The sequence below is a fragment of the Tinamus guttatus genome, unplaced genomic scaffold (assembly GCF_059628265.1).
Source record: "Tinamus guttatus ecotype Peru unplaced genomic scaffold, ASM5962826v1 Tinamus_guttatus_pri_ptg000008l, whole genome shotgun sequence".
Lineage (NCBI taxonomy): Eukaryota > Metazoa > Chordata > Aves > Tinamiformes > Tinamidae > Tinamus > Tinamus guttatus.
The window spans coordinates 1,366,807-1,394,556 of NW_028288542.1; the positions used below are offsets into that span (position 1 = coordinate 1,366,807).

The 27,750-nt window shown below is 38.7% G+C and overlaps 1 protein-coding gene across 7 annotated transcripts in view; it reads right to left on the reverse strand.

Annotated features, from left to right (window-relative positions):
- DMD (dystrophin) overlaps positions 1 to 27,750 on the reverse strand; it is a 1,078,552-nt gene that overhangs the window by 258,387 nt on the left and 792,415 nt on the right. For all 7 annotated transcript variants that reach the window (XM_088521823.1, XM_088521851.1, XM_088521829.1 and 4 more), the window contains 3 exons: positions 25,848 to 25,965; positions 7,512 to 7,723; positions 20 to 174 (listed from right to left, as the gene is read on the reverse strand). In XM_088521823.1, the coding sequence (XP_088377949.1) occupies positions 20 to 174; positions 7,512 to 7,723; positions 25,848 to 25,965 (485 nt within the window). The remainder of the gene's footprint in view (positions 1 to 19; positions 175 to 7,511; positions 7,724 to 25,847; positions 25,966 to 27,750) is intronic.

Below are 27,750 nucleotides of genomic sequence, written 5' to 3' on the forward strand. Positions count from 1 at the left end.
AGTAGAATTTACATCCTACCTCTTATTAATGGTAGCCCATGTTGCATTAACGCTATCTGTCATCAGCTGTACTTTTCTCGTGTCATCCTCTGAATAATCGCGGAGCAGCTTAAGTGCCAAGTCGTTCGCCACATCCACATTTATTTGCCCTTGCCGTAATTCTTTTGAAAATTGCTGAAATCAAAATAATAAGAAAAGAAATAAATCTCAGATCATCCTAAAGTGATTACACACATTTTATAGGCAGCAGAGATGTACACGGACAACTTATACCATCAATACAAAACAAAGAATAAGGACTTCCTCAGATCTGTTGGAACTAAAGTAGGAGTCTTTTTAAATGTTTATTTTTCAGTTATGAGACTGTAGAACTAGAGCTAAGCATCTGAGGCAACTGAGCAACAGGATAATAAATGTCAGCTAAAACATGGGAGCTGAAATGGATAGCAATTATTATCTTGATTGTTCCTTTCCAAGACAGAAATGGGTGGATACATTAGTATAACTTCTATTTGTGCTGGTGAATAATACTGACAGGTATAAAATATTTTGAAATAATAGACCATTATAGCCAGTCTTCTCTTTCACAGTGTGAAATAACAATAAGGTTTGGACAAATAATGCCTGTGCTTTCATCTATTTTTCCCTGACTTTACTAATTTAGTGAATTGTTTATGTAATTAGTGCCATCTACTGGAACAGCCCTAAAGCTGCAATACAATAAAATACGATACTGCTGGGAAAGCTGATGATTTTTATAATACTGATTTTTGCTTTTAAGTTTTCAGAAAGCTTTTTAAATCTCAAGCATACTGTCCTCTTTTCTCCCTTTTCCTCTCTCCTCCCCCAAATTTCAAGACTCCTGACAGCCTGAAACAAAAACCCATAGATTTTCCTGTTAATCTGTTTCTCAGAGAAAACTTCCATATCCATGAACTGAAGCTGCAGATTTATTCTATAATTCTACAATAACAAAAATGGAAGAGCAGAGACATTCAAAGATGGTCTGCTTTGCTTCTGCACTAGGCAAGACTACAGGTTATTAACCAAGTGGGACAATGCAAATTAAAAAAGACTCTATTTGCAAACAGAAGCAGTAGGCTGAATGTAAATACCTGAAGCTATCTACAAAGAGTAAACACTGAGACTTGACTGACTATAGAAAAGATGCATCATTTCCTGCAAGAAGGAAATTTGGGTTTGCCTCTCGTTTTCCCAAAGCAGCATTCCTATTGAAATGTTTTGAATTAGATTAAAAAAGAAAAAAAAAGTCAAACTATTTGAAGATTCACACATTGATTAAAGAGCCTAAATACTGTGAAAATAAATACATTTTGAATGATTAGCACACTTACTTACATTTTCACCTCAGAAATTGTGCAAACTGATTTTGATAAGGCTGGGTCTGAGATTTGCTTCTGTCTTGAAAAGAGTCCCTGCTGGAGTTTCTGGCTCCACACTCCCATCTATTAAGAAGTTGTTATAGCATCTATAGGTTCTCCTTGGACTCCTCTAAAATTTAAAACTGAGAACATGCATTTTCTTTCTTTCCTGTGTTATTCTGTAGGACTCCTTCATGACAGAGAGAGATGGCCCGATGCCCTACACGCTACAACAGCAACCTGCTCTCCTGGATAGAACAAGGGATCCTGACTCCGTGAACCGGCTGACCCATCTGTGACTAAGCTCAGTTAAACTGAAGCTGCCTATACATAATTTTTTTCAAGTCCTTCCCTCATGGCAACTATGGAGATGGAGTCAGAGTAGTTCATAATTTTATAGCAAAACCTGTAGAATTTGCTGGGGAGAAGATACAGACCGGTGGTTGTTTTGGAAATATTCCTGTAAACAAGGCCCTTCCCTAGCAGGATTATAAATATTAAACATGTAAATGTTTATGTTTGTATAAATATAACAAAATAGGTTGTAATTACCATTTCTACTTTTATAGTTCTTTTAAAGTAAAGCATCTATTTTACATTTAGGAGTTTCCATTTTGATTATACTTTACCTCTCTTGCTGTTTAAAATACTAAGCTGTTCCAATTCATGCACACACACAGCTACTTTTTCCAGTAAAGAATTACAGCAGGCTACTCACTGCATTACACAAAAAAGTTTTGCCCACTTTGTAAACTAATGGCCTGTAAACTTCACTCTAAAAATAACTTCCCTTTGCCCAGTTCCCGGGGAATATAAATGCCCTTATAAAACCTTCCAAACCAGACTGTAATGAAAATACAGAAAGAGTTGTTACAAGGCTATTTCCAAAAGTGTTGATTCTTACCATTAACTTCAATATTAATCCATTAAATTCCTGACATTACAACACTAGCTCATCACTCAGGGAAGAAACAAAGAATATAGAGAGCTATGTCGACAGAAACAATTTACATTTTCTACTTTGTTGTGAATTGGTATGTAATTTTTCAACAACTTTGAAGAGTTTATGCCTTGCTTGAACTCTGTTCTCAGAATCTGTGCAAAGGGCAAAGTGTTGTGGCAAATGTTTTATGCCTCTTCTTCCAGAGGCCCATTCAATTTTATCCCATATGACTTAAAAAATAAACTTTCAAAATAAAACTAACAGTGATTTTTTTCCCCTCTCTTTTTTTAGATCCCATTTATCTTTTAACCACTTAGGTATATACTTGATTTTTTTTTAAAAAAAAAAAGGAAAATAATATTACCTAATTTAATTTTGATTATTTTTTAAAGCATGCTCTTTTTTTGTCTATGTCTCCACTGGAACTTGCTCAGTTTATTAAAAGGCTTAAGGAATTAGGGTTGTGAATTCATCATGTTACTTAGGTATAAATATATTTTTATTTTTTAATTAGAAGACACCAATTGCTGTTATTTGGAAGAAAGTTTGTACAATTAAGGATGCTTAATTAAAAACAAGTAAGGAAATAATTAGATTTTTTTTTTCCTATCCCACAATTTCCCGATGGAATAAAACAAACTATTCATAGAAGCTCAAATAGAGCCGTAAGCACATGCAGCATCATCCAATTCAGAGTATGTAAACTCCTAAACCAAACAGGTACAGAGCACAAATCTGGAAAATCTGGCTGTCTTTCTGTCCTTTCTCTGCATATCTATAGCATATGTTCTATTTATATGCCTAAAGAGCTTTAATTTTTCATCGGATGCTTCTATTTCGGTGTCTGCAGCAGAGCGGATAACATCCCTTGAACTGTTGGCTGTCCCATGGAAACGAGGGCAGCCTCCTGTCTGCCCAGGATAATGCAATTCCCCCATGGATTTGGGCTCCAGCAGCTGGAGGCTTCAGCCTCTCCAGGTGCACAGGCAGCAGCAACATTTCAAGCAAATGTTAAGTCGCCTCAAGTTAACAGGCCCGCAAAGGAAAGCGAAGGCAGGATGGCCCCGGCCTCGCACACGAAGCCAGTGCCGGCCCTGCGCGGCACGAAGGACCCTGGCCAGGCCGCTGCTCCGCTTTCTGTTCCAGGGAGCGGGGAGGAGGGGGTCAGCAAAGGAAAGGAACGAAGTCTCGTCTCCGTCCCTCCTCGCCGCCACCTTGGACGGCCAGGCTAACCTGGCGTGGGGGAAGGCGAGATGTCTCAGCAGCTCTTTCCAAAGCAGCGAGGGGCCGGGGGGCCGAACTGGTGCACCAGGCAGGGCCAAAGCTTTAACCTGGGCTTGGGAACACAGTGGGAAGAGGCCGGCTTTAGCCTAGCTCGCGTCCAGCTGACTCCAGTCTGACAGCAGTCGGAGTGTGGCTCTTGGTGCTGGTCACACAGGCACAACCTGCCGAGCGAACCGGCTGCGCGCGGCGCCGGGCCTACAGCCGCACGCCGGCTCGAGCGGGTACGGACTCCCGCCGAGCAGGACGCCGCGCGCTGAGCGACCCTGCCGAGCCCCGCTCCTCCCGAGACGCCTTTCAAATACCAAACTAAAGAGAAAATGGGGGAAAAATGCATTAATCCTTAGTAAATTAGCTCTGAACTAACTTCCGACTCAATCAAAGCATATTTTTAATTAGTAGCTAGACAGTACTCAGTTACCTTTCCTCTAAATGTCAGTTGCAAATGTGTCAAATCGTACAAAAAAGAAAAATAATTCCTGGGTAAAAAAAAAAGTCAGTTACAGACTTCCCCCTTAGGCTGGCATTATAAAAACATAAGTAACAAAAAAGCCGGCACTAGTGAGCTCCTGCTCTGCACGGATGTGGACGGCTGCCTTAGCCTTCCCAAGGCTCCCTTGGAGAAGAGGGAGCTTTGGCTCTGACTCAGCTGTCTCGGGACAGACTGGTGGTATTTAACAGCCACACTAGCAGACGACTTGGTGACCACACTTTCTTTACACCAAGCTGGGCTGAGTTACAAAGCGGACAAAATTAATATGTTTGTTTGAAGAATTTGTTGCCACATTTCCTTGGCTCTTTCTCTCTGCACAAATGAATAGAATTGATGGCTTTATTTTCATCAGTGACTGCTCTTACTCTAAATACTCACTGTCAAAAGACAGTGTCAAAAGACGCCACTCTTCTTACTCTAAATATTCAAAGGGTCAGCATCAAAATATGTATGTTTTGGTACAGAAGTCTGGGAAGCATTTCCTTTCTCAAGGATCCGATGCATTTCAAAGTCCTTCACTTCAGATCCTACTATATAAAATATATATACATATATATAAAGCAGCTAAACTCAATTAAGATTTCAGTTTGCCTTAAAATGCATGAACATTTAGTTCAAGCAAGAACAAAACAGCTGATGCTGTCACATCTGAGAAGCTTTCATGTGGGACTTGACACGACAGGAATTACTGGCAGATGGATTTCCTCTACGAAGGCTGGTTGAAAGAAAGAAGGAAGGGAAGAGAGAAAGAGGGAGAGAAAGAGAGAAAGAAAGAGAGAGAGAGAAAGGAAGAAAGGAAGAAAGGAAGAGAGAAAGAGAGAGAGAAAGAGAGGAAGAGAAGAAGTGAAGAAGAGAGGAAGAGAGAGAGAGAGAGAGAAGGAAAGAAAGAAGGAAAGAAGGAAAGAAGGAAAGAAGGAAAGAAGGAAAGAAGGAAAGAAAGGGAGAAAGGGAGGAAGGGAGGGAAGGGAGGAAGGGAGGAAGGGAGGAAGGGAGGAAGGGAGGAAGGGAGGAAGGGAGGAAGGGAGGAAGAAAGGAAGGAAGAAAGGAAGGAAGGAAGGAAGGAAGGAAGGAAGGAAGGAAGGAAGGAAGGAAGGAAGGAAGGAAGGAAGGAAGGAAGGAAGGAAGGAAGGAAGGAAGGAAGGAAGGAAGGAAGGAAGGAAGGAAGGAAGGAAGGAAGGAAGGAAGGAAGGAAGGAAGGAAGGAAGGAAGGAAGGAAGGAAGGAAGGAAGGAAGGGGCAAGGAAGAAAGAAAGAAAGAAAGAAGCTTCTCTGAGACAGAGGTGATTTTTTTTTGGACTTGTTGGAGAAAGGTTGGCATATCCAAACAAGTGGAAGTAGCAAAAGTTACTCCTTGACACAGTGGAGTCTGGGATAATCATATCACCACGAGGTCAGGGCAAAGCTGGCTGGGTGATTACGGCTGGCTGTGGCTTTCACAGTTAAAATTATAAACGTGGTCTAAGCTCTGCAAGGGGACACACAACATGTACGGTTAAATGGAGAGAGGAATGCTCCAAGGTACTGGTATCTTAAATGCTTCTCCTCTGTCACAGAGGAACGAAAAAAAGAAGATATATTTTCTAAACTGCTCATTTATACAAAGAGATACTTTCTATGAATAAGTATACAAGCACAGTTCTATACTTTCTCTGTAATTTGGGTGAAGAAGAAGAAAAAGAAGGGTGTATTTTTAATTATTTCTTTGGAGAATGTTAATACAATAAGATCATTATTTTTCAAAAAAAAAAAAACCCACATACATTCTTAGATAAACCTCCTCTAATGGTTCATCTAAACATCACATATACTTGTAAAATGGACATAAAATCAATTTGGGAAACAATAATGGTAATTATTTTCTTAGCTATGTCTTTTCAAGATATGCTTGGACACAATGATGTGAGACTATCTGCACAGAACTGTTTTTTTTTCTTTTTTTTTTTTCTGCTAATTGTAGCTTTGCAGAACCAGGACAGTGACTTTGTTGATGTTTTTTTTTCCCCTTTTCTTGAAAAAAAAATGCTGGGCAGAAGCCAGAACTCTCTCTTTGCAGAACGACAGTGACAAATGGGAGCCCTCTCTGCTGAATGACAGTCGTATACATAATCTCTAACTCTTCCCAATACATTAGTGAGTGATTGCCCTCGTTTACCATAATCCATCCTTCCCAAGCAATGACCCTTAAGGTATAATCTTAAATAAGAAAACTTAACCACTTCCCCAGTCCTAAAAGAAGATAATAAAAGATCCATAGTGTTTCTTCCTGTAGGCAAACAACAACAAAGCAGCTTTTGTATAAATACCTGAATGGCAATGACTAATGATGACAGACCTAGCTGAAGACCAGTAATACAGTCACACAAGTATTTTCTCTGGAAATAAAATCAGTTGACGAAGACCTGACTCCACTATTCTTTACAGTGTTTGATCACCATTCACCTTTGCAAATACAACCGTTCAAAGGCCACAAATTTTAGCTGAGAAAATAGTGATAATAATTACAAAAAAAAAAAGAAAAAAAAAGAAAAAAAGGTAGAAAAGGAAAGGAGAACACTGAAAAAAAAATTGTCTTAACTTTCTATCAGATGATAAAAGTATAATATTGCATTAGTATGGAAGGAGGATTCACTTTAAAAATCTGATCAATTGGTTGGTTTCAAACTTGTTTTCCGAACCAGAAAATGAGATATTATTAATCTGAAACAGCTATTCTCAAAATTTATTCATGAGGAATGTCACCAAAGTATGACTATTTCTCTAACATTAAACTTAAACTGATATATCGAGGTACAGTAGAGCTAAGGCAACTGAGGTGTACATTTCAGCACCTAAAATGTGACAGCTGGTATACGGTAAAAACATGAGGCATTTTATATTTTTTTGCAGGTAATAACGTGCCAAGCTCTAAACTAGTGAGATTATAGAATGGAAAATCTAAAATGCTTAATTTTTAAAATACCTCCAGACATCTCACTACACTTTTTCTCTGCTCTTAAGCACCCAGACAACCTATGCAGCTGTGGTACAAGCGCTGCCAGAGCCACAGCAGTACTGCACGGTTTACCCGTCTGCAGTACCAGTGTCTGCAGGGGTGGTATGCAGGACATGACAAATACCTGTGCTGCAAAGGTAGGGTTTTTCCCCCGCCAGACCAGCCAGCTATTTAGGATTGACAAGTTAGGACCAATTTCACTGATGGATAAGGTGACACACATTTTAGACTTCAGTAATTCTTTTCTAATTATTAGTTGGAGATGAGAGGGAATAAAGTGCCTGTCTTTAATATGCACTGTCCAATACTTTGAGAACATTTTCATTAAATATCTACTCAACTCAAGCAGAAATATATTCCATCATGTATCAGCGTTTTGATTATTTATGTTAATGTTAAATTCCTAGTTCTCAATAGTGACCTTAAGATCCATGTTCTGCTTTTTCAGAGCTTCCACGGCGTAGGAAATTTCCTTCCATGATTCCAGTTTAGCTTTTGCTTGTTCAAGAACTTGCTCAGCTTCTTGTTTAGCATCTAGCCACTGTGTTGAGTCCTTTAACATATCATGGAGCTGCTCTCTTCGGCTATGGAGGTGTCCGTGCACTTCATCCCATTGGCTCTGTATTTTTTCAACTGGTGAAAGACAAAGGCAAAAAGAAAAAAAAAAAAAAAAAGCTGAGTCATGCAAACAGTATTTTTTTTTTTTTAAGGAGCAGTTATTATGTTTAAATACTTCTAGAACTGACCTGACCGGAGAGCTCTTGTACTTTTCAGTTGTAATTGCAACCAAGTTTGGTTTAATAAAGCTGAACAAATAACCTGTTCTGGGGCACGCAGCATGACACTGCGGGACACAGCATGTCTCCTGATGCACATGCAGCCTGAAATGTCAGGTTCGTGCCTCAGAAAGCATCATGAAACAGAACCACATTTTAGAAAAAGCGGCAGCACTCATCTTTTATCCTTACCAAAACAACCCCAGGTTTAATGCTTTAGAAGGAGACTTCTTCAGGGACTTATGTAATTTTACTTTAAGATTTACTGCAAGATATAATTAATAGTTATGCTTTCTTAATTTGTTAAGGCAAATATTAGCCGACTGCAAAGGCTTTCTAAAAACCCTTCTCATATGCTCATGTTAATTATAGAACAAGGATTAGGTCTACTACCATTTTAAACAAATGTGGTACCAAGGAACCTAATAATCATTAGAATTACTAATAACAAGTGCTGGCTAGCATCCAGCATCAGACTGGTACATAATAGACTAAATTTGCTAAGTAAAGCATCAAGAGACTTAGTCTTCCAACCACACAATGTTTGACAAAAGAAAAAAGGAAAAACAAACAATAAAAAACATTTAGTGCATTAGGAAATAAGCATTTTTTTTCTTAAATTCCCTGAGTTTAGGCAACCCAAACAACATTCACAATACTCTTTTCAAAGACTGCCCGACTACATTAAAATTTCACAGGCCTTCCCAGGAGGGGAACAAAGACTCCTAGACCACTTGGAAGCAGGCAGGGTTCTCCATGAGAGAGGAAGCTGCAGCACGGCATCTCCCATGGCACAGCTGACTCCGGAAAGGTGTGGGCTAAAGACTAGAGGCATGTGAAACGCTCCAGCATGGAAAGCAGACAGGTATTTATCTGTCTTCTTCCTTCTTCTGGAGAGCTAAAGATCTTTCCATGGGTTCAGTGGAGTGCAAGAAGCAGAAAGAAAAAACAACCAAATCTGTGATCAGAACAGAGCGAGGAAAGCCTAAGGCCCAAATACCTAAACACGATCTGAAGCAAATCTAACCTTCAGAGAGCTGCACTTGAAGATCACGTAACAACAACTCATTTCTACGCATATCTGGATGACGATTTCTGCTGTTAGGTTGTTATTGGAACAATGAAGACATTGTGCTCTACAGGAAGGGCAAATAAGGGAGGTATCCCAAGCAGCTCAAGTAAAATCTCTGTGCTGCATCCGGATCCTGTGGTCAAAGGCTTGGATTGAGGGGTTAGGGGGATTGTGCTTTTCCACCAAGACTGAGTTTTCCATCATACACCACGGCCTTGTGATTCCATGATGACTCCACAGTCCGGAGGAGAAGTGGGTTGCACCATGAAGGATTGATTCAGGACCTCTCAGGAGCACATTTGCATAGGTGACTGTGAACAGAGAACCTCAAAGCTATTAAAAGCCTTCAACAGCATTTACTCACGAAAATGCATAGGTATTTGACCTAATTGCCTGGATTACCTGCCTCAGAAAGAAAAACGTTAGTATCTGATATGGACTTTTAAAAGATTTGAAATAGACAGAGCTCAAGAAGTTACTTGGTAGTCCAAACATACAAGTTAGACCTTTGTTAAATGCATTAGGTCACTCACAGGTTCAAGGAAACAAAATACTGCAGTTCAGGACAAACATATCACAGCACCTGGCCCTTCTGAGCTTGGTTATACCCATCAGCAGCAGAAGACTATTTGTAAAGTGCTGCTTTTGTGCAAGGGCACTGGAACATATAAAAGGCTTTCTCCCACTAGAATAGGTCTACTGAAAAGAAAATCCTTGGAGTGTTTTGTAGGAAAGCAATGATGAACCTCAATAAAAAGGTCTGTCAGGCAACTATAGCCTTGGAAGGGTCATTTCTGCTGTTGGGATTTTTTAAAAATCTGAAGGCTACAATGTACATATGGGATTCAGCAGAGGGAAAAATCAGTTTGTTCCTGAGACCAGTGACCCATATCTGGGACCATTGAGACAACCCCAGAAATAAGAAGTAGAATTCGCAACACAAGAAAACTAAAATAATCAATGGCATTATTTCCAGAAAAGGATTTGGCTGAGTTTTTAGATATATGAGAAAGAAAATGATTCCTATCTTTAATTAAAGACTTTCAGTAAAGTAATATTCAGCAAGTAAATAAAAAACAAAAAAAGCAAAAAACTTTCTCCACTGACAAAAGTCTATCTCAAAAAGTACAAAATATTTCCAAAGTCTAAATATGAACATTCAACATGACAAAAAATAAGTTTTACCCAGAAGTAATGCAATTTTCCTTACTGCATGCTGGATTTACAACAGTATCTTACTCTTTATCTTCTATACACCTACATAGAGTTATGATTGCACATTAAAAACATACACATAGATAGGACAACTGTGACTCCATGTGTGCTATAGGAATCACTGAAGTACGGGATTTAAACTAATTAACTGTTATAACTAAAGCCTTTCCCCCATACCCAATTTAGTATCCTGAAGGGGAAAAGCAGAAGGATCCCACTGCAGCTAGGGCTACATCACATGACTTCTGTGTTTAAAAGTTTAATTTCTTTTTAATGTGCTAGTCCCACTTTGTATCCAATTTCTTCCTTCTTTTCATTTGGCAACTGGACAATATCTTTACTCCAAAGGATCAGATTTGATCAGACAATTTGGAAAAGAAATCCTACACTTTCTTTACAACCTCCAAAAAAAGAAAAAAAGAATAATTTAAATGATTTTATCAATATATGTGGCCATTAGCTAGAATTTTATTGAAGTAGATAAACACAAAGAATATTTGACAATTAACAAATATCAGAAAGACAAAATAAAACAAGTAAATATATGCACTGCTTTTTAAAATCATTACAAACGTTAGAATGTCTGTTAGTGTATTACAGTTACAAATTACTTGTATAGCTATTTTTATAGCACCAGCAGAACAAACCTCCTGGAATGAACACGCAGAAGCAGTCTCAGTATGTTAGGGATTGCTACGGACCAGACAACCCCGTTTCTAGCAACATGTCCCAGGTACCATTTACCCAGATTAAAGCGTGTAGGACTGTTTTTTTCACTTCAAATTATTCCCAAACCATCCACTTCCCAATGCTAACGCTGGAGCCCTATTTCACTGCACTGGCTCCGGGGGCCGTGTCCCAGCAGGGCTCCGGCTGCACTCCCGCCTCACAGCCCGCTCCAACGAATGACGCGGCCACATCCACCAGGATGCAATTTTGAGGTTTTTATTCAATTTCTGCTTCCATCAGTACTGTTCACAAGCTGTTCGATAGTGATTATATCACTAAGATGGGCAAAAGAAATTCTGCTGAACTCTCTGTGGTTTGAGTAAGTTATTGGAAATAATAACAAAGAAGAAAACTGCATTTAAAAGAATCAAACACAAGGTAACTATTTTGCAGCCTGGTTATCATCGATTTAGCATACTGAGGAAGAACAATCTTGGGGAAGGAGATTGCAGGCTTAAGATCCATCTCTGCTTATTAAAAACCTTTGTTTACTGTTTTTCATCAGTAATGAAAGTTATACGGTTTTTTGGTTTTTTTTTTTTTTCCAATAAGCTAGGGATAGCAGAGAAACAAAAAACGAAAACAAATCTCATTTTCTTTGTTAAAGTTCTCTTCAGTGATAAACAAAAGGTAAATCTTTTTCCTGAGAGTTTAATCTCTTCTTTTTCTGATATAACGGCAGTGGAAACAATAGAAAAGGAATCTGAGAAGTTGTTGTCAGTCACAAGAGCAATAACATTTGCTTGAGTATAAATTACATTTAGCCTATGCAATAAATAAAATATTAAGTTTAAGTATATTGAATCCAGAATATACTTCAAAAAAGTATATTCTGGACAACAGTTCTTAAGAGTAGAAAGAGTAATTTTGATATTATTCCATCACCTGACTGAATTCAAAATTACCACCACCTAAGTTCTTTAGGGGTATTTTAGCCTACTTTTCAGCACAGTTCAGAATTACAGTTACACCTGGCACAGCTAAATTAATTGAAGAGCAGCAGAATTTTCAAAATAAAAAACCATCACTTTTCTTGTCCAACAAATTCTCCTAAAATGCCCTTATTTTGCTCTGTAGGAGAGTGCTTCTCAAAAGCGTTATTGTCAATATATTGACATTTTCCTACAAAAATAATCTTTTCTCCGTAGGTTCATAGATTTGAAAACTAGAGAGACTAACACAATTATGCAATTTGACCTCCTGCAGAATATAACCATGGAACAGTAGAATTATGGCCAGTTACATATCATATTGTCAAAAGAAGCTACTAATGCACTGATGTTCCTTAGCTGAAAAATTAAAACACGTTGAAATGCATCCTCGCATCTTTGAGCGTTTCAATTTACTTATTCCTTGCAACAATGATCATGATGAAAAGACACAGCCTGAAATCTAGTCAAGTCTGAAAAATGATTTATGAATATTTTCTTATTTGCACTATAACTCACCGCATCTTAAGTCGTTCCCCCCTCCCCCGGCTTTGCAGCAGTACAAAAACAAACAAACAAAGAAAAGAAAAATGAATAACTGAGATCTCAGTTCTTTGGGGTACTGAGCAGCCTTCAAACACAGCAGTTCTTGGAACTGCTCAGGACGTTAGAGGATGTCGCTATCACTGGAAAGTAAAAGGAAAACAGGTGGGAAAAAAAAAGATCCCTTTTAGTCTCTGCCAATTCTAAGAACTTTATACATTAATGTTAATTATTACAGGCTAAAAACTGGATCTGTGTGCCCCTGCAACAACCACTGCATGCCTGGTGGGCACAGCCGCTCCCTGTGGGGACGCGCAGGTGGCGCGGCACGGCATGCCCCACGGGGCGACGCGACGCGGCATGGCGTGCCTCACGGGGCGACGCGACGCGGCATGGCGTGCCTCAGGAGGTGACATGAGGCGACGCGGCATGGCGTGCCTCACGGGGAGACACGACGCGGCATGGCGTGCCTCACGGGGCGACGCGACGCGACGCGGCATGGCGTGCCTCACGGGGCGACGTGAGGCGACGCGGCATGGCGTGCCTCACGGGGCGACGCGACGCGAGGCGACGTGCGCGGCCCCTTGGTGCCGCGGAGCCCCCTGCACCCCCGCGGCAAGGGCCGTGCTCGGCAAGGCCGCACACGCGGAGAGTGCCGGGCTGGGGCAAGGCAGGCAGCGGCTGTGACAGGTACCCCCTTGTCACCGATCGCCCGAGCGGCTTCACAGCCGCCACGTACCCAACAGCGGCCACAAAACCTAAGCAATATTTATATTTTACGCTATGCTGAAAATTATTTTCGCAGCTGCCTAGAGTTTCAGACCTTCTCAAAATTATCAAGTACACATTCTAAGCTTCATATTTGTACCTGGGATAGTCCTATCCCCGGTTGCATTCATTTCTTCTTGAGCTGCAGCACCGTGATGTGCCTCTCTTGGAATGTTCTGGCTAGTCAGGTGTACTGCATTTTGCCTTCTTTCATATGCTTTCTTTCTAGGTTTATAGGTTTAATCATACAAAATTTGGTTTATTTAAACTTTTTTGGCTGTATAGAATACTATTTTTTAAATCCTAAAAATTTTCATTCTATTTTAATATATTTAACAGTGAGCAGTTTTTCTCGGAGGCATGATGGAGAAACTAGAAGATGTGGGTTTCCTTGAACAGATACATACTAGTTATCCACACCTTCTTTACAGATTTCCCTTTCCTTTTCACTAAGCACTTTTTTCCCACATGGTTAAGATGGAAGAATAGATGCTTTTAAGAGAGTAACACGAGAATTTAAAGGTACAACAACCATGCACTAATTTCTGATGCATTCCAATCTTGGCTCAGCTTTCTGCAAAAACAGATTAGTAGAACGATAGTAAAAACACAGTTTAAGAGTTGCCTTTTTAAAATGGCTTTTCCATTTTTATTATTTCCATTTTATTTTATTGCTGTAAGCAAAAAAAAAAAAAAAAAAAAAAAAACACACTAAACAAACATTCTTTTTTTTTTCCTAGAAAGAGGATTCAGCCAATACAGTTTCCCATTTGACAGCTACTCTTTGTTGAAAGCACTCTATCTTTTCTCCTGCTACATTCCAAGACAGGAGGTTTGGAAAGGGCAAATCTGAAGACAAAACAGCTGGGAAAACGGTGTCTTACTCTTCAAGGAGAAAACACTTTGGGGTTTCACAAGCTCTATCACACAACATCCCTACTCACAGGGATATTGGCTCTGTTCTTATGAACAATCTTGAATCTGGAAGACACAGGCCTAGTGAGGACACTGCATAGCAGATACAGTCGCAAAGTAGAACAAGCCTGAAACATTTCCTTTTAAACGCAGTTGAAGGAGTTACAGGAATTGTTCTAACATGGACATTTCTGCCTGTAGGCTATCATTACAAGTGGAACTGGACAGGAAAGAGCATGCAGCAGAGAACAGCTGGAGCCTGCCTATTCAAACAGCAATTCAAACTTAATCTGTCTTTTTCTTGCAAAGAAGCATTTTAAAACTATTTAGCCAGTAAACGCCAAATTAATGGTGGCAACTTAGAATACCTAGCTTAATGAACACTCTTTTGCATATATGGCTTTCATGTACCACGTTGAAATGCACAGATCTATTAGGGTATTTATACCAAGATTTGTCCTTAACATATATGTATAATAAAATGTAATGCCAGGTTTAATACAAATTATAGTTTTTAAGAAAATTGGGTTCATAAGAAAGAATGTACCCATTAAGCTGCATAATAACCAAGCTAATGGAGAATACATGGGAAGAAAGAAGTGATCTAATCCTATATGCTACTGTGCAATATTCTAGTCTCCCATCACAGCTAACAAGCTCTTACAATGAAAACAAGGAAGCAGCAGCTCACTCAGCCTTCAATCATCTTTCCGGGGATGAGAAGCAAGTGAAAAGTACCTGAAAGACCTGCCAGGACATACAAGCCCTGAAGAATAAAGTTAGCTTCCCTGGCTTCTCAGGGAGCAAGGAAAATAATAAGAAAGACTTCTAATAATTTTGGGGCTTTTTAGAAAATACACACACCCATAATTGCATTTCTTTTATATCATTTGGGGAGTAATTATTTCCAATTATTGCAACTCCATGATTTAATTTGGTTTTGTTTCACTAAGGCAAGCCTATTTTTTCTTTTATCTTAAAACCACTCCTGGTAACAAAGCTGTTTCCATATGATCAAGCTAATGAAGGTCACTCCATCCCTTTGCAAGTGCCACATCAAACCGAATGAACAGAAGGCTGTCAAGTGGTTTCCACTAAGCACAAGGTGAATAATTCTTAGATGTTCTGTACCTTGCTACACAAAGTGGGAATTGGAGACCAGACTAAACTGGTAGCACATATGGAGAAATCAGCTTCATGTACGCAGCAAAAAGGGAGAGAAGGGCATGCAAGAGCTTCTTATCTGGAAGTCAGAACCTCCAGAATGCATGCATTAGTTTACCAAGTTTTGTATTTATACCAAAAAAAAAAAAAAGTAAATAATCACAATTTGAACATAAGTTTTCATTTTCATTCCTTACTAAATGGAAAAAGGAACAAATCATGGTATCCATAAAGTGAAAGGGCATCTATTTCTCATGTTAAAATGTCTTATAACCAAAAAAAAATTCTGACCTATAGAAATGAATACTTATCTAAGGAGAAATAAGATTATTCAAGATTTAGTACAAATTGGCAAAAGAAAAGCTGAGTGTATGTTTGGTAGAAATTACAGAAACTAATAAACACAAGCACGTGCATTTATACATACTCAACACATACAGACATGTTTATTTGGGAAATGGATTGGCAGATGAGAGAATGAACTTTGGATACCTCTCTGTTGCAATCAGAGCCTTAAGAAGAAGGTGAAGGACATCTGTGGGGAAATGGGGTGGCTCCGGCTGCACCGCTCAGCCCCACTGCTCAGTTCAGGCCTGCTGTGCAGGCAGCACATACAGTGTCAGCACCAGCCCTTGGCCGCCCCAGAAGTAGAGCCACGGGGAAAAAATAACCTTTTTTTTTTTCCTGCAGAGACCCAGCTCTTCGTGTGATATCAAAATACAACTTTTCACTTAGATTATGCTAACTGAAAAACCACTGGGTTCCCTTAAGAGAATGATTTAATTCTTTCACAATGTCTGCAGTATTCAAGTGTCCTTGCAGCATGCAAGAAAGAGCAACTGTAGTTACTGAACTCCCACATTACAATGATTGATGCATTAGCTCCTTTCTGAAATACTCATCACGTTATTATGAAGGCTTACACCAATTTTACAGTATTTGGACTGAAGCTGAAGCTACAGGATTAGGAGTAATCTGATCAACTAGACGAATCCATAGAGGTAATGTAAGTAATTAATTTCCATTTCAAATTTACTGAAAAGTTTTCAAAGAACTTAATAGGAAAAAAATCATTAATTTATGTTTCCTTTTAAAAAAGTAACAATTAGAAATTACTAGATACCTCTGTATTTATCTTTGCCCAAATGTCTGTTACTGCTTTTTTCCTAGGAGAGAAAACAGTTTACAATTATGAATCTAATTACTCTTTATCATTGACAGCATTTGTAATAATTGCCCTACCTACAAAAATATTTAAGAAAACTGTCTTTAGAAGAAATACAACTTCTCTGTAAAGGGACATGAAATTAATGAAATGATATTCTCCTTTCTCTGAAAGTAAGCAAGAACGATATTAGCATTAGCAAAGCACATCAGCTTGGCCAGGGCTTTCACATCTTTTGTACTTACTGATGCAAAAACCAAGACGGCCGGTCTTACAATTTAAGTCCAGAAAAGTGTGAAAATCAGGACCTGCCTAATGAATCACGCAGGTAATGAATTGAAGAATTCTTCCTGCCACAGTACTCAGTATTGCCATTAAGCATTCCTGTTTATATTGTGTTTTCTTAAAGGCAGCAGCCGACTAACTCCTGCTGTTTAGCGTAAGGCTGACTTTCCAAATATGCCCGCAGCTGCTAACCTGCACACCTATTTGCTTTGGGTTACATTTAACAGATCCAAGTCTAACTGTATGGGCAAGACTGTGGGGGACTGAAAATACCAAAAATACTGGTGAACTTCAAATGGACTTAGGAATTCTCAGAAAGTCTGAAAGTCAGGTCCCAAGTTACTGAAACTAAGATTTGGGTATTTGTATTTCTATTTTTCTCCTTCAAGACCATAAGCAACTTCCATAGAAGACGTCTACTTCCTATAAAAACCCTAATTCACAATTGAAAGTTTGTGATTGGTCCTGATTCATTTTACAATGGATTCACCATTGTAATCTTTTCAGTCTGTTATTTCATATTAGATAATGTTTGATTTATCAGAGTAACTATAGCCCCACTTTTTTTTTCCCCACTTCAACTCACAAGATGCAACTCCTCTTCAATGTAAGGATCTCCCAGGTTCTCTATCTAAGAGATGCCACCTCTTCCTCTCTGTACATTTGCCTGTTCGGAGTCTACACTTCTCTGCCATTATATAAAGAGGGATCCTCAAGATCATTCTGCTTAACTCACTGCCTCACCTACTATATAATGGGCCTATTGGTGAGAAAAGTGAAATACGAGTGGCCAACCTCCACAATTTATAAGGTAAATTTCCCTTCTCTCCCTTTTTAGCATGATAAAGATTGACATGATCCTGTGACAGCAGCTAAGCACTTATCCAAAGGCTTCCAAGAGTCACCATTTTTACTTTATCTATCTGAGTTATTGAAAATAGCACCATGGTGAAATTCTGTGAATTACATACACTATTTCATTCTAAATCAGCATAATGAGGATTCTGTAAGCTATGCAGCAAAATTAAATCACTGCTAGTGGAACCACGTACCACCTCTCAGAAAACCTGCCCCACAGACTAATCCAGTATTTACTCAGGTTGGACTTTCAAAGGAGCTGTTCAAAACACTCCCTTTTTGTCACTGGTTTACTCCCAACTCAAGCAAACTAAAACCATGACATATTTACATCGAGGATAGCCAAAAGTACAATCTGTAGAGCACATGTGCTCCCAAGTGCTTAACTGCATCATCTGAGAACAGCTGCAGCTCCCAATATACATTCCTTGTGGAGTGCACCCATTTTGGAATGAGAACTTGGACGCACTGTATACCAAAATCTGCATTTGCCTGATATCACTGATTATGTAGCATCTAAAATTACCTTGTAATCTCTGCAGACCGAGCCCTTTGTCTGCTATTTGTACTGTAATTACCACAGAAAATTGTGGCCTAGCATAAATGAAATATATACTGTTCTGCAACAGCTCTTAAAATGACGTTGTGGGCACCCAACACACATTGAACTCTGGATGATCTGCAAATGTAGGAGTTCTTTGATCATATTGTGAAAACTTATTTACCGAATAATTCTTTTATTTTATGCTTATTTCCACATATTTTTAACTGATCTGTTCAAAACAGCTAGCATAGCTGTTCTGTTTATATCAGTACGGATAAAATAAAATAAAATGGACACTTATGCTGTGCACAAACACACAGACAAATTTACAGTATTCGCTGCAATATTCTGTACATTTCTACCACAGTATTATGCCAAAACACTGTCCAAAATAACAAAACCTTGTATTTGGCACTATTCAAGCAGAGCAGGCCAAAAAAGCTTTTCTTTTGGGCACATATAACAGACAGGGACTGAAAGGTACCAGATATTATCCCACTTTTTAATGTAAAGAACTGAACATAATATTATGAGATATCACTAGAGTTACAAAGAAAGTCTACAGCATGAAAATTATATCAAGGTCTTATCGATTTTGACATTGCAAAAAGTTTGCACCTATGTATTTTCATTCCCTAAATACTCCATAAAAAAAAAAATCCCTTAAGGCAAAAATACTCCACCTGCCATCATACAGCAGATCTCAGGCTAAAGGAGCTAGGCAGTGCTTACTGTTTAGTAGGCTGCTTCCTTTAAGAAGAAAAACTGTGAATGACGGTACGTACTGCTCTGATGCACTTACATATTTATAAGGGGAAGGGACAGAAATTCTGCTTTCGTGGTTTTGGAAGCTCAGCTTTTTGGCATACTCGCGCAATTAAAAGCATTGCCCCACAAACTCAGCCACATTAGGATTTCTCTTTGTGGCCCCAAATTTCTTGTTATCCTTATCCTGCTTCTTCTTTTACTCATTAAAATTACAGACACAATAAAATGAATCATTAGCTCAAATCTTGATATCAGCATTTGGATGCCAGGTAGTGTTCCAGCTAAATGAAAATACAGCTGTTTGTTCTTATATAGTCTCCTAAGAAGGTGGTCATATTTTCAAAGCAGTGTGTGATTTCTCCCTGACAAAAGTCATCCTGAAGGTAGCTATCAATTCACAGAACAGTGTTTTTGCCACTGATGGCAGCCAATCTCATTGCCCTTTATAACTTACTTCAAACATACTCATCTGGAAGAATGGACAGAATTTGCAACCAAAACGCCACCACAGAAGCACAGATGTGCTACTCTTTTTGTTCCTATAAACTCAGAGGTTTATTAACCTTGAGAACTCAGAGATGTCTCAAAATGATATCTGAAAAGCAGTAAAATCAAATCTAAGAGAGGAAATTGTGTTAATGTCTAAAATTACATGTTGCGATGTGGATTTTTTTTCATATAGTACCTTAAACCAAAAAATCACTCTCTGTACAAAACAATAAAAACACTGAAATAAGTGACAAATTAGGCTATTATGCTTTTGAGTAAGTCTATATACTTGTATCTAAACATGACACAGTTTTCCTGTCTATTCTTGCATAGCTGGGCTATAAACAGAGCTCTGGTCTGAGCTAACTTAAAGTAGTTTAAAAATAAAAAAAAGGTGCTGGAAAGGGGAAGTGAACAGAGAAGGGGGCAGCCAGGGGAGATTTAAGTTCAACTGGTTATGTAAAACAGCATTTCCTGCATGGGAGACAAAGAGGAAGGTAGGAACTGAAGAAAGCACAAAACGGCACATGGGAATACAGCTCTGTAAGTGTAGAAAACATCCAGTGAGTCTGCTTGTGATAATAAGCCAGGCAGAAGTTTGCCAGTTATCTGCCTAACTAACTAGGGTGTCAATCCTGAAAATGCAGTAATACACTTCTTAGGTTGGACTCAGTGTTGTGTTAATTGCAGTCACCCATTTTACAATTAGGAGCCCTGGCAGAGCACTGTCTTCCTACAGAAACGCATTTACAAACTCATCAAATAACATGATGGACAGCACCCGAGATGGGTATTAACTCCAAACAAATCTGAATGGAAGAGAGAGAAGAGAATGGCAGAACTCACTGCTTGTGATTTTGGAAGGATGAAAAGGGACTCCACAACAGTCTGAGAAATACAGCTCTAGCGTAACTGCTACAAATTTCAAGATAACAACATTTTGTCCTCAAAGTCAAGCTATCTCTCAAGCTATCTGCAAACACTCATTTCATCTTCACTTTCTTTCCATAATTTTCTGAACATGACTGGAGATGTGCCTTTGAAAGGCACAGAATCCCACAGGCTGCCAAGTACAGAGGGGTGCAGCGGCTGGATCCAGCCTAGCCCTGTTTAGAGTCCATAGCGGGGAGAAATTCAGGTGCAACCATCTCTGCTATATATACTTGAAAGACATGTAATTCACCTAACAAACACATGATCAGAGGTCTGATGGACATACAGACATGTCTGGACATACAGAGATGTCTACCTTCCTTGTTCTTGCCAGAGTGTATCTCCATAACACACTGTATTTTAGGTATGCTCTGGAATATCTCCATATTAAAATACTCGTGTGTTTCTTGTTTTCTGTCCTAAAATGTGCTAGTGAAATGTTCTACCCTTACAATCCTGAGATGAGAGAAATGCAAGCAAGGAAGAGGAGCTGTCAAAGACCTTCACTTGTGTCTAACACCATGTTCTTAACAAGGACGTGGGGCTGTGAGTTTTAGAGACTATAGATTAGATTAGTTGGACTTGGAATCTCATCCTCTGCAGAACTTTCTTCCCTCCACATTTTACTCATCACATTTTTGCAAGCAAACCAGCTTCTTTCTGAATACCCTGCTCTCCTAACCTAGAAAATGAAGGGACCTCTGAATTGCTACGCACATCCAAATTCCCACAAGAATCAAAGATTCTCACAAAGACATTGAGAACAAAGGCAGATAGTTATGCAAAGCCTGTCTGTTGAATTATGCCTCCTCTGGAGCATAAGAGAAGGAAAAATACCCCTAACAACACTATTAATAAGACTTATCTTAGTAGGGGCGCAGGCAACAGTGCTTGGGGAGAGGAACTACCTGCTGACAGCTTGTTAACAAGACTTGCTGCTCATTTGTGCCTGCTCACAGCTCAGAGCTTATGCTCTTCTAATTGGTGACTAGGTAGGTTGAAATGAAGGCTAGAAAGGCTCAAGTTACATAAGCTTTAACCTTTTAGCTAAAATCACCTCCATCACCTTAGCCTGCAAAGTGCTCAGGCAACAACAGAGCGAACTGCAAAATACTTAAAGGCTTGATTTTTCCTTGGCGCTATAAATTGGAAGAATCAAACACCAGTTCTTCCACCTGCCCCAGGTATGATCTCTTTTTGTCAGGGGATGGTGTAGCCCAAATCTTTTACACGTGGCACTGAACGTCAGTCCTTGGCAACACTGGGGGCACTAAAGAAGTCGTACTGCTTTCACTCACACACACAACCAGAAATGGAGGAAGATCATCCTCCTGCAGCCCAACATATTCTGTGGGGAGCACCACGGTACCTAAAAGCAAGCAGCTTAGTTCTTGCCCTTCGTCCATGGAGCCCTGCGCTTCCACTGAGAAACGATACAGAATTCTGCTTCTCCAACCATCTGGAAATTTCTAGGACATGATCTGTCTGCTTTTGAAGGAAACTTCTTTGTCAAGTTCTAAAATAACTTCTTACTTTTTAAAATGTCCCATTCTCACAAATCCTGTAACCGATAAGTTGTGCCAAGAAAGTGCTTTCAAATAAGGCAGTCTTTACAGTAACACGCTATCCCTTTTGAAGTCATAATTTTTCTTGACATTTATGTTTCTTAACAACAAAAAAATCCTCCCATTCTGCATTTCCCTGGCATAGAAGCCATATAGGAAGAGCAATTAAACTCTCAAAGTTTCGGCTACAAAAGATGATCATCAGGTTGACTAATAAACATTTTAACTTTATGGCAATAGCTTTAGGAAAGCTATTATTGGGGCTCTGAGAAGGTGCTGAAACATGGGCAACTCAGAGCATGCTGTGGGTTTATTCAACAGCTGAGCTATAAAAATCGACAAGGTAAGTGGGCAGAATACAGTACACAAATGCAGCGCCCTGTCACTTTTCTCTTACCATCTTGAACTAGGAGTGTGACTACTGTTTGGCAAATTCCCGATTATGAATGGGTTTGGTTTTTTTCCAAGTAGTAAATTCTTCATTTGTATTCAATAGCTCTGAAAAAACCACACGGGCGGCAGCACCTGTTGAGACATACAGTCCCACAGAGTCACAGAGCAGATGAGGTTGGAAGGGACCTCTAGAGACCATCTGGCCCAACCCCCCTGCTAAAGACATCTTAATATATTATTTAAATACATTATTTAAGATGTTGAGAACAGTGACTTACAGTATGGCTGTAAGTCACTATGGAGTTTCCATATATGTTTTTGTGAAAATGTTGATGAGTTAGCTATTTATTCAATAAATCTATTCTATTGAATGAATACGTCTATGTAAAAAAAGGTCTTTTTATAGAGTTGTACATTTCAAGCATAGGTCTCTTAATAACTAATTATACCATATGGCTTTTCTCTTTAAGAAAAAACAAAGAAACAAAAACTCTGGAAGACATCCTCTATAAATGATTCATATATTTGTGGACCTGCTTTGGACTTGCTTTAGAAAACTGTCAAAACAAATTTCAAAAGGAACTATTGTATCCCAATAATTTAATTCCCGATCAAAATATTCTTCCCTGCAATGCTTATATTAATTGCTATTATGTTTGCACTTAATTTATTAGATTTAATTAACCTCTTAAATAATATTTTGAGAGTTCATTGCTGAAGAAAGATCTGCATTACTGTGTTTTTTTATAATCTTTAAAAGGAGAGTCTTTGGCCAGTGACAGTTTAGTTCTTCATAGAGTTCTATAAATATTCATTTTTATACCTCCTCTCTATCACTTGTACAGTCAGCAACCACATTGCAAAACGGGAATGTAAATTACTCACAAAGTTAAACTTCAGAAAGGTTATTCACAATTATTTTCTGTACGTGTGTGAACACAGCAGCAGGAAGGCCTGCTATTTGAAGTTTCTAACATCTCCAGGATCTAGCAAGATCCAAAGTTATAGTTCACAATTCCTTTGGCATTTCTGATTCTAACCTTGTAAACCCGTTTTTGCACACTCTGGGTATACCTGTACGTTGACTTGTTACTGTCCGTGTATTTGTCTCTCACAGCACCCAAGGCGCTGACCGTGCCGCAGCTGCTGCGCAGGCCTCGCCTCGACCCCACGGCGCACGCGGCATCGTCACCCGCGTCGCTCTGCCCAGCACACGAGCCACAGAACCCCCGTGAACGGCAGCTGCCAGCGTGTGACTAAGCAGCTACCAACCACCCTCCCTCGTACGCTGGGAACACAATGTTCAGTTCTCATTCTCGTTTTCGTTATAGAAAGCTCACTGTAGACTGTCGATGATTTCACAGTAGTTCAAGTTCAAAGCAAACGGAGCAGTAGCCATGTTCACAGCACTACATATGGGGGGGGGGGGGAATCATGCATTTGAAACTTATTACTGTGTTTTTTAAAGAAATACAATGTTGCACGTGTGGCATATATTAGGGGAAAAAAAAACTTGCAAGTATCACATTGTAAAGTTCTCTACAGAAATAGATTTTTTTTTCTAAAAATATCACTATCTCTTTGAAATTCCTAAGCAATAAATAGTCCTTCATACCTTCAGCTATACAACATAAATTAACTAGCCATGGAACAACTTTCATGAATCCAGTAGGTCATGAGCCCTTAGAAGAGTGGATCAAAAATTGATCTGACATTACTTCACCTCACTGCACTGCAGAAGGCTTATACCTCTTACATTTCCAACAATAAATATTTTGCTTACTCTACAATTATTTCACTAACAACAGGACGACTTTGAGAGATTTTCAGGTACTTGAAAGAACATAAAGAGACATGGTAATGGCCTCTGCCTGCTTCACTGCAAGTGGAAGCTCTACAGCCAAAAATATTGACACTTTCAGCACGGAAAAGTAATTGCCCTGTCAGGGGAGAACTGAAACTTGTATACAGTAAATTCTAAATAAATCAATGAGTTTGGGAGTTCTTCTGAATAAACTTTAAGGAAACCACCATGTAAAATGCATTTGCCACACTACTAGCCACGGATGCAAAGCAGTAATGTAGTTTGGTTGCCCTGCATTCTTTCATGATTTACAGTCTGGTAATTTCCTTCTTTTCTTGCTATGTAAGAAAGAAGCATTTAATCTATCTGATAACACTATTTCACTTGAGGTGAATTGCAGTTTTCCAACAGAAGGAAAGTTAGTCATGCATACAATTTATATTAGGGCTTATGGGAATTATTTTTGCACTGCACGTAAAATCTACAATTCTTATCTTCAGAAAACTTGTCTCATGGAATAAAAAATAAAACATATACTAGAAAGTACTGATAGGGGAGATGCATCTATTGGCTTTGAACAGAGCTCTAAAGCTAAGGCTTGTGTACAAACTTCATCTGAATTCAACAGAACACGTGATTCTAAGATTAATCCGTATGTCACAAAGGAACTAGTTCTTATGTAACATGCAAGTGCTATCCATTTCTGCTCAAACTTCACATAAACATAGCTTTCTTCTCCAAGTAACATTATGTTTCAAGGTCACAAAGATAGTAACATTTAACAAATGCTGTTATCTTATGTAGCATCTAGTCTATAGTACTGCAGCAACTACTAACAGCCTAGTCCGGACAAACAATATAATTTTGAAATAACCTGGCAAGTATTCACGTGATGGCAAAAAAGAAGAAAAAAGTCATGAATATATATTTATTTTCAGAATTATGAGAAAAGGGAAGCCTAGCCTATAGCTCCACCCAGAAAGTCATTCCAGAGAGCATCCAGGCCAAGATGTACAGAACAGGCTGCAACCACATGGGTCGTGGTTAGTGTCATCTGAGGTGGACTGGCTGTGTCCACATGCATAACATTTGGCTTCTAGATGTCACAGGGCACCTCTGCGACCCTAAGAAATTAATTTGTGTGTGTTCTTTAGTCCTGAGCACTTGAAATAATAACCACAGTGCTGCATCAGTCCACCACAGAGATGTTTTAACAACACGACCTTGAGCATGTGTTTCATGCTAAGATGAAGGCCATAAGGATATGATAGCACCCAAGGGACACTACTACTTCTATAGCACTGGAGAAGTGGGTAGAACAGAGGGAATAAGATTTGATCTACTCACTCATGTTTTCATCTCAGGTACAGAAAACTGGTTTATTCTAAAAGCCGAGAGGGAAGAACTAACATAGACATAGACATTATCAGAAGAGCAAGACTAATGGGTGAACTGGGGGGAGATAAAAGAGGCTGTGGATGTCCACCGAAGACAGAACTAAAAGTTCCTATAACCTCATGACTCTATTCTAAAAAATCATGTTTCTCCCTTTCCCCCTTTAAGAACAAATATATTTTATTACCTAAAATGAGCACATTATGAATATTCTGCACTATGTTTGCAACTACAAAAACAAACAATAGGAAATTAAATAATAAAAAAAAATCACTTTCACTTGCATTTACTCTTTTTGTAATCTGGGAAAACTGTATGAGAACTGTCTCCTGATAGAACTCTCCTTCTCATGGCAAACACATGGAGTGCCTGAAACATGCTATGATTATCAAGTACCACAATATCTTCCATATTTCCTGAACATCGTATGAGAGTAGAATCACTCACTGCGGTCAGTAATTATTGTTCTGGCCTCTTGATTGCTGGTCTTGTTTTTTAAATTTTGGGCTGCAGTTATGAGTTCATCCAGCTGGGGACGTCTTTGCTCCAGATCCTGTAGTATTGCCTGGTTACACACAAACGAGAAAAAAAAAAAAAGAGAGAGAGAAAAAACACTATGTAGAGCTGTTGAGAAGACGATAAGACCATGTATAGGGAATGACATCTTTTGCAATTTGATTTAAAAAAAAAAAAAAGTTTATTTGCTGTCTCAAAAAGTATGAAGAGCTTGGCTTAAGCCTTCAAAATAGTCATTAGTCTTTATATGAAAATCAAGCATAACTTGAAATAATCACTAAAATATAATGAGAAACCTAAAAGCAAAATAACAATATTTTCTCATTTCTCATGCAAGAATAAGCTACTTCCCTCTACAAAATTATAAAAGGAACACTGTTCTCTTATATACTCTTAGATTTTACAATGTATAAAGATATAGGAGTTTACATTCTTACCATACTACAAGAGATTTTTTCTAGTAACTCCTGAAGTCTAACCAATAATATAATTTTCATTTCTTAATGTTTAAAGATTTTTTAGTTACTTTTTATTGGTTTAAAGTCAACATAAGACTAGATAGATTAGATATAATGAATAAGAACTCAAGGAAAGTATGGCATATAAGATGCATGCAAATAAATCTATTAGTTTAATCTATATTGAAGGATTAGGGAAAAGCAAACAAGGAATCAGTTCAATGGTTGCCCAGATAAGAATCATTCAAGCATGTATTTGAAAGGCATGGAACAAATCCAGCAACTTTAAATCCCTGTCCTTCAGTTTCCAGAAAAAAAAAGATGCTAATTAGTTTTTTCCTCACTTAGAAGTTGGATATATATTAAGTTATTAAAAAGCGACCTATCCTGCCCATAGTTTTGTGCCAGAACAGTATGCTGTCAGACAGCTACTAGCTACAGCATAGCTGCTAAACAAGCCAACATGAAAGGTCAGTGCAGAACATTTCTTTTTGGGGTCCTCATGAGGACAATGGGTAGAAAACCAGTTATATGCTCACATATTTATAGACTATGTATGTGTTTTATTGGCCTAAAAGTTATTTTTGTTTGTTTTTTCCTTCAAATGCTTTTATTCTAAGTAATCATACGTTATTTTAAAAAGGCGCTACTCACTGACTGCTCTGCAGCAAACAGAACTGTAGAATCTGATCTTGAATCTGGCCATCTAATGTGTGACTAAAGTTACGTAATTTCACCAAATTGAAGGTGAGAAGTGAAAGGCCTAAAGTTGTTTTCTGTGGAATAAGGCCAACAAAAAAACACGAGTGCATCACCCCCAGTAACTACAGCCTGCTCATCAAAAGAAGCCTCCTCAGAATTTCTGTTCTGCTAGGACAGAAAGGAAGGTAATTCTCAAACACACATAGCTATAAGCGTGTGAAATTCTTGCCTTTAGACTTCAGCATCAGAAGTTCTTGTAAAATCTGTTACAGCTGGCTTCCTAAACTTGTGCCCCAAAGCGTTTCAACTTGCACCGTAATTGGATTGCATACAGACACATGCAGTTAAATCACCAGCTTTCATGATTAGAGGAGGAACAAATTTCCTATTAGAAGTGTCTGCTACTGAAAGCCCCACCTGTATTTTCAAAAGGTCTAAAAGGACATTTTGAAGTCCTTATAGCAGTATATGTGTGCTCCCTCCTTTCAGAGAAGCAGTATATTTCTCCTTTCTCTGATTCAAACACTCTGACTTAACTTGGTCAATTCTAGTACAAGCACTTAGTAAAACTACACTCCACATAGAAACCCCAATGGAAGCTTCAGTAGAAATACCTGCTAAAATATATCATTCCTGTGTCCTTCTGTGATCCTGCAGCATAAAAGTAAATAGCG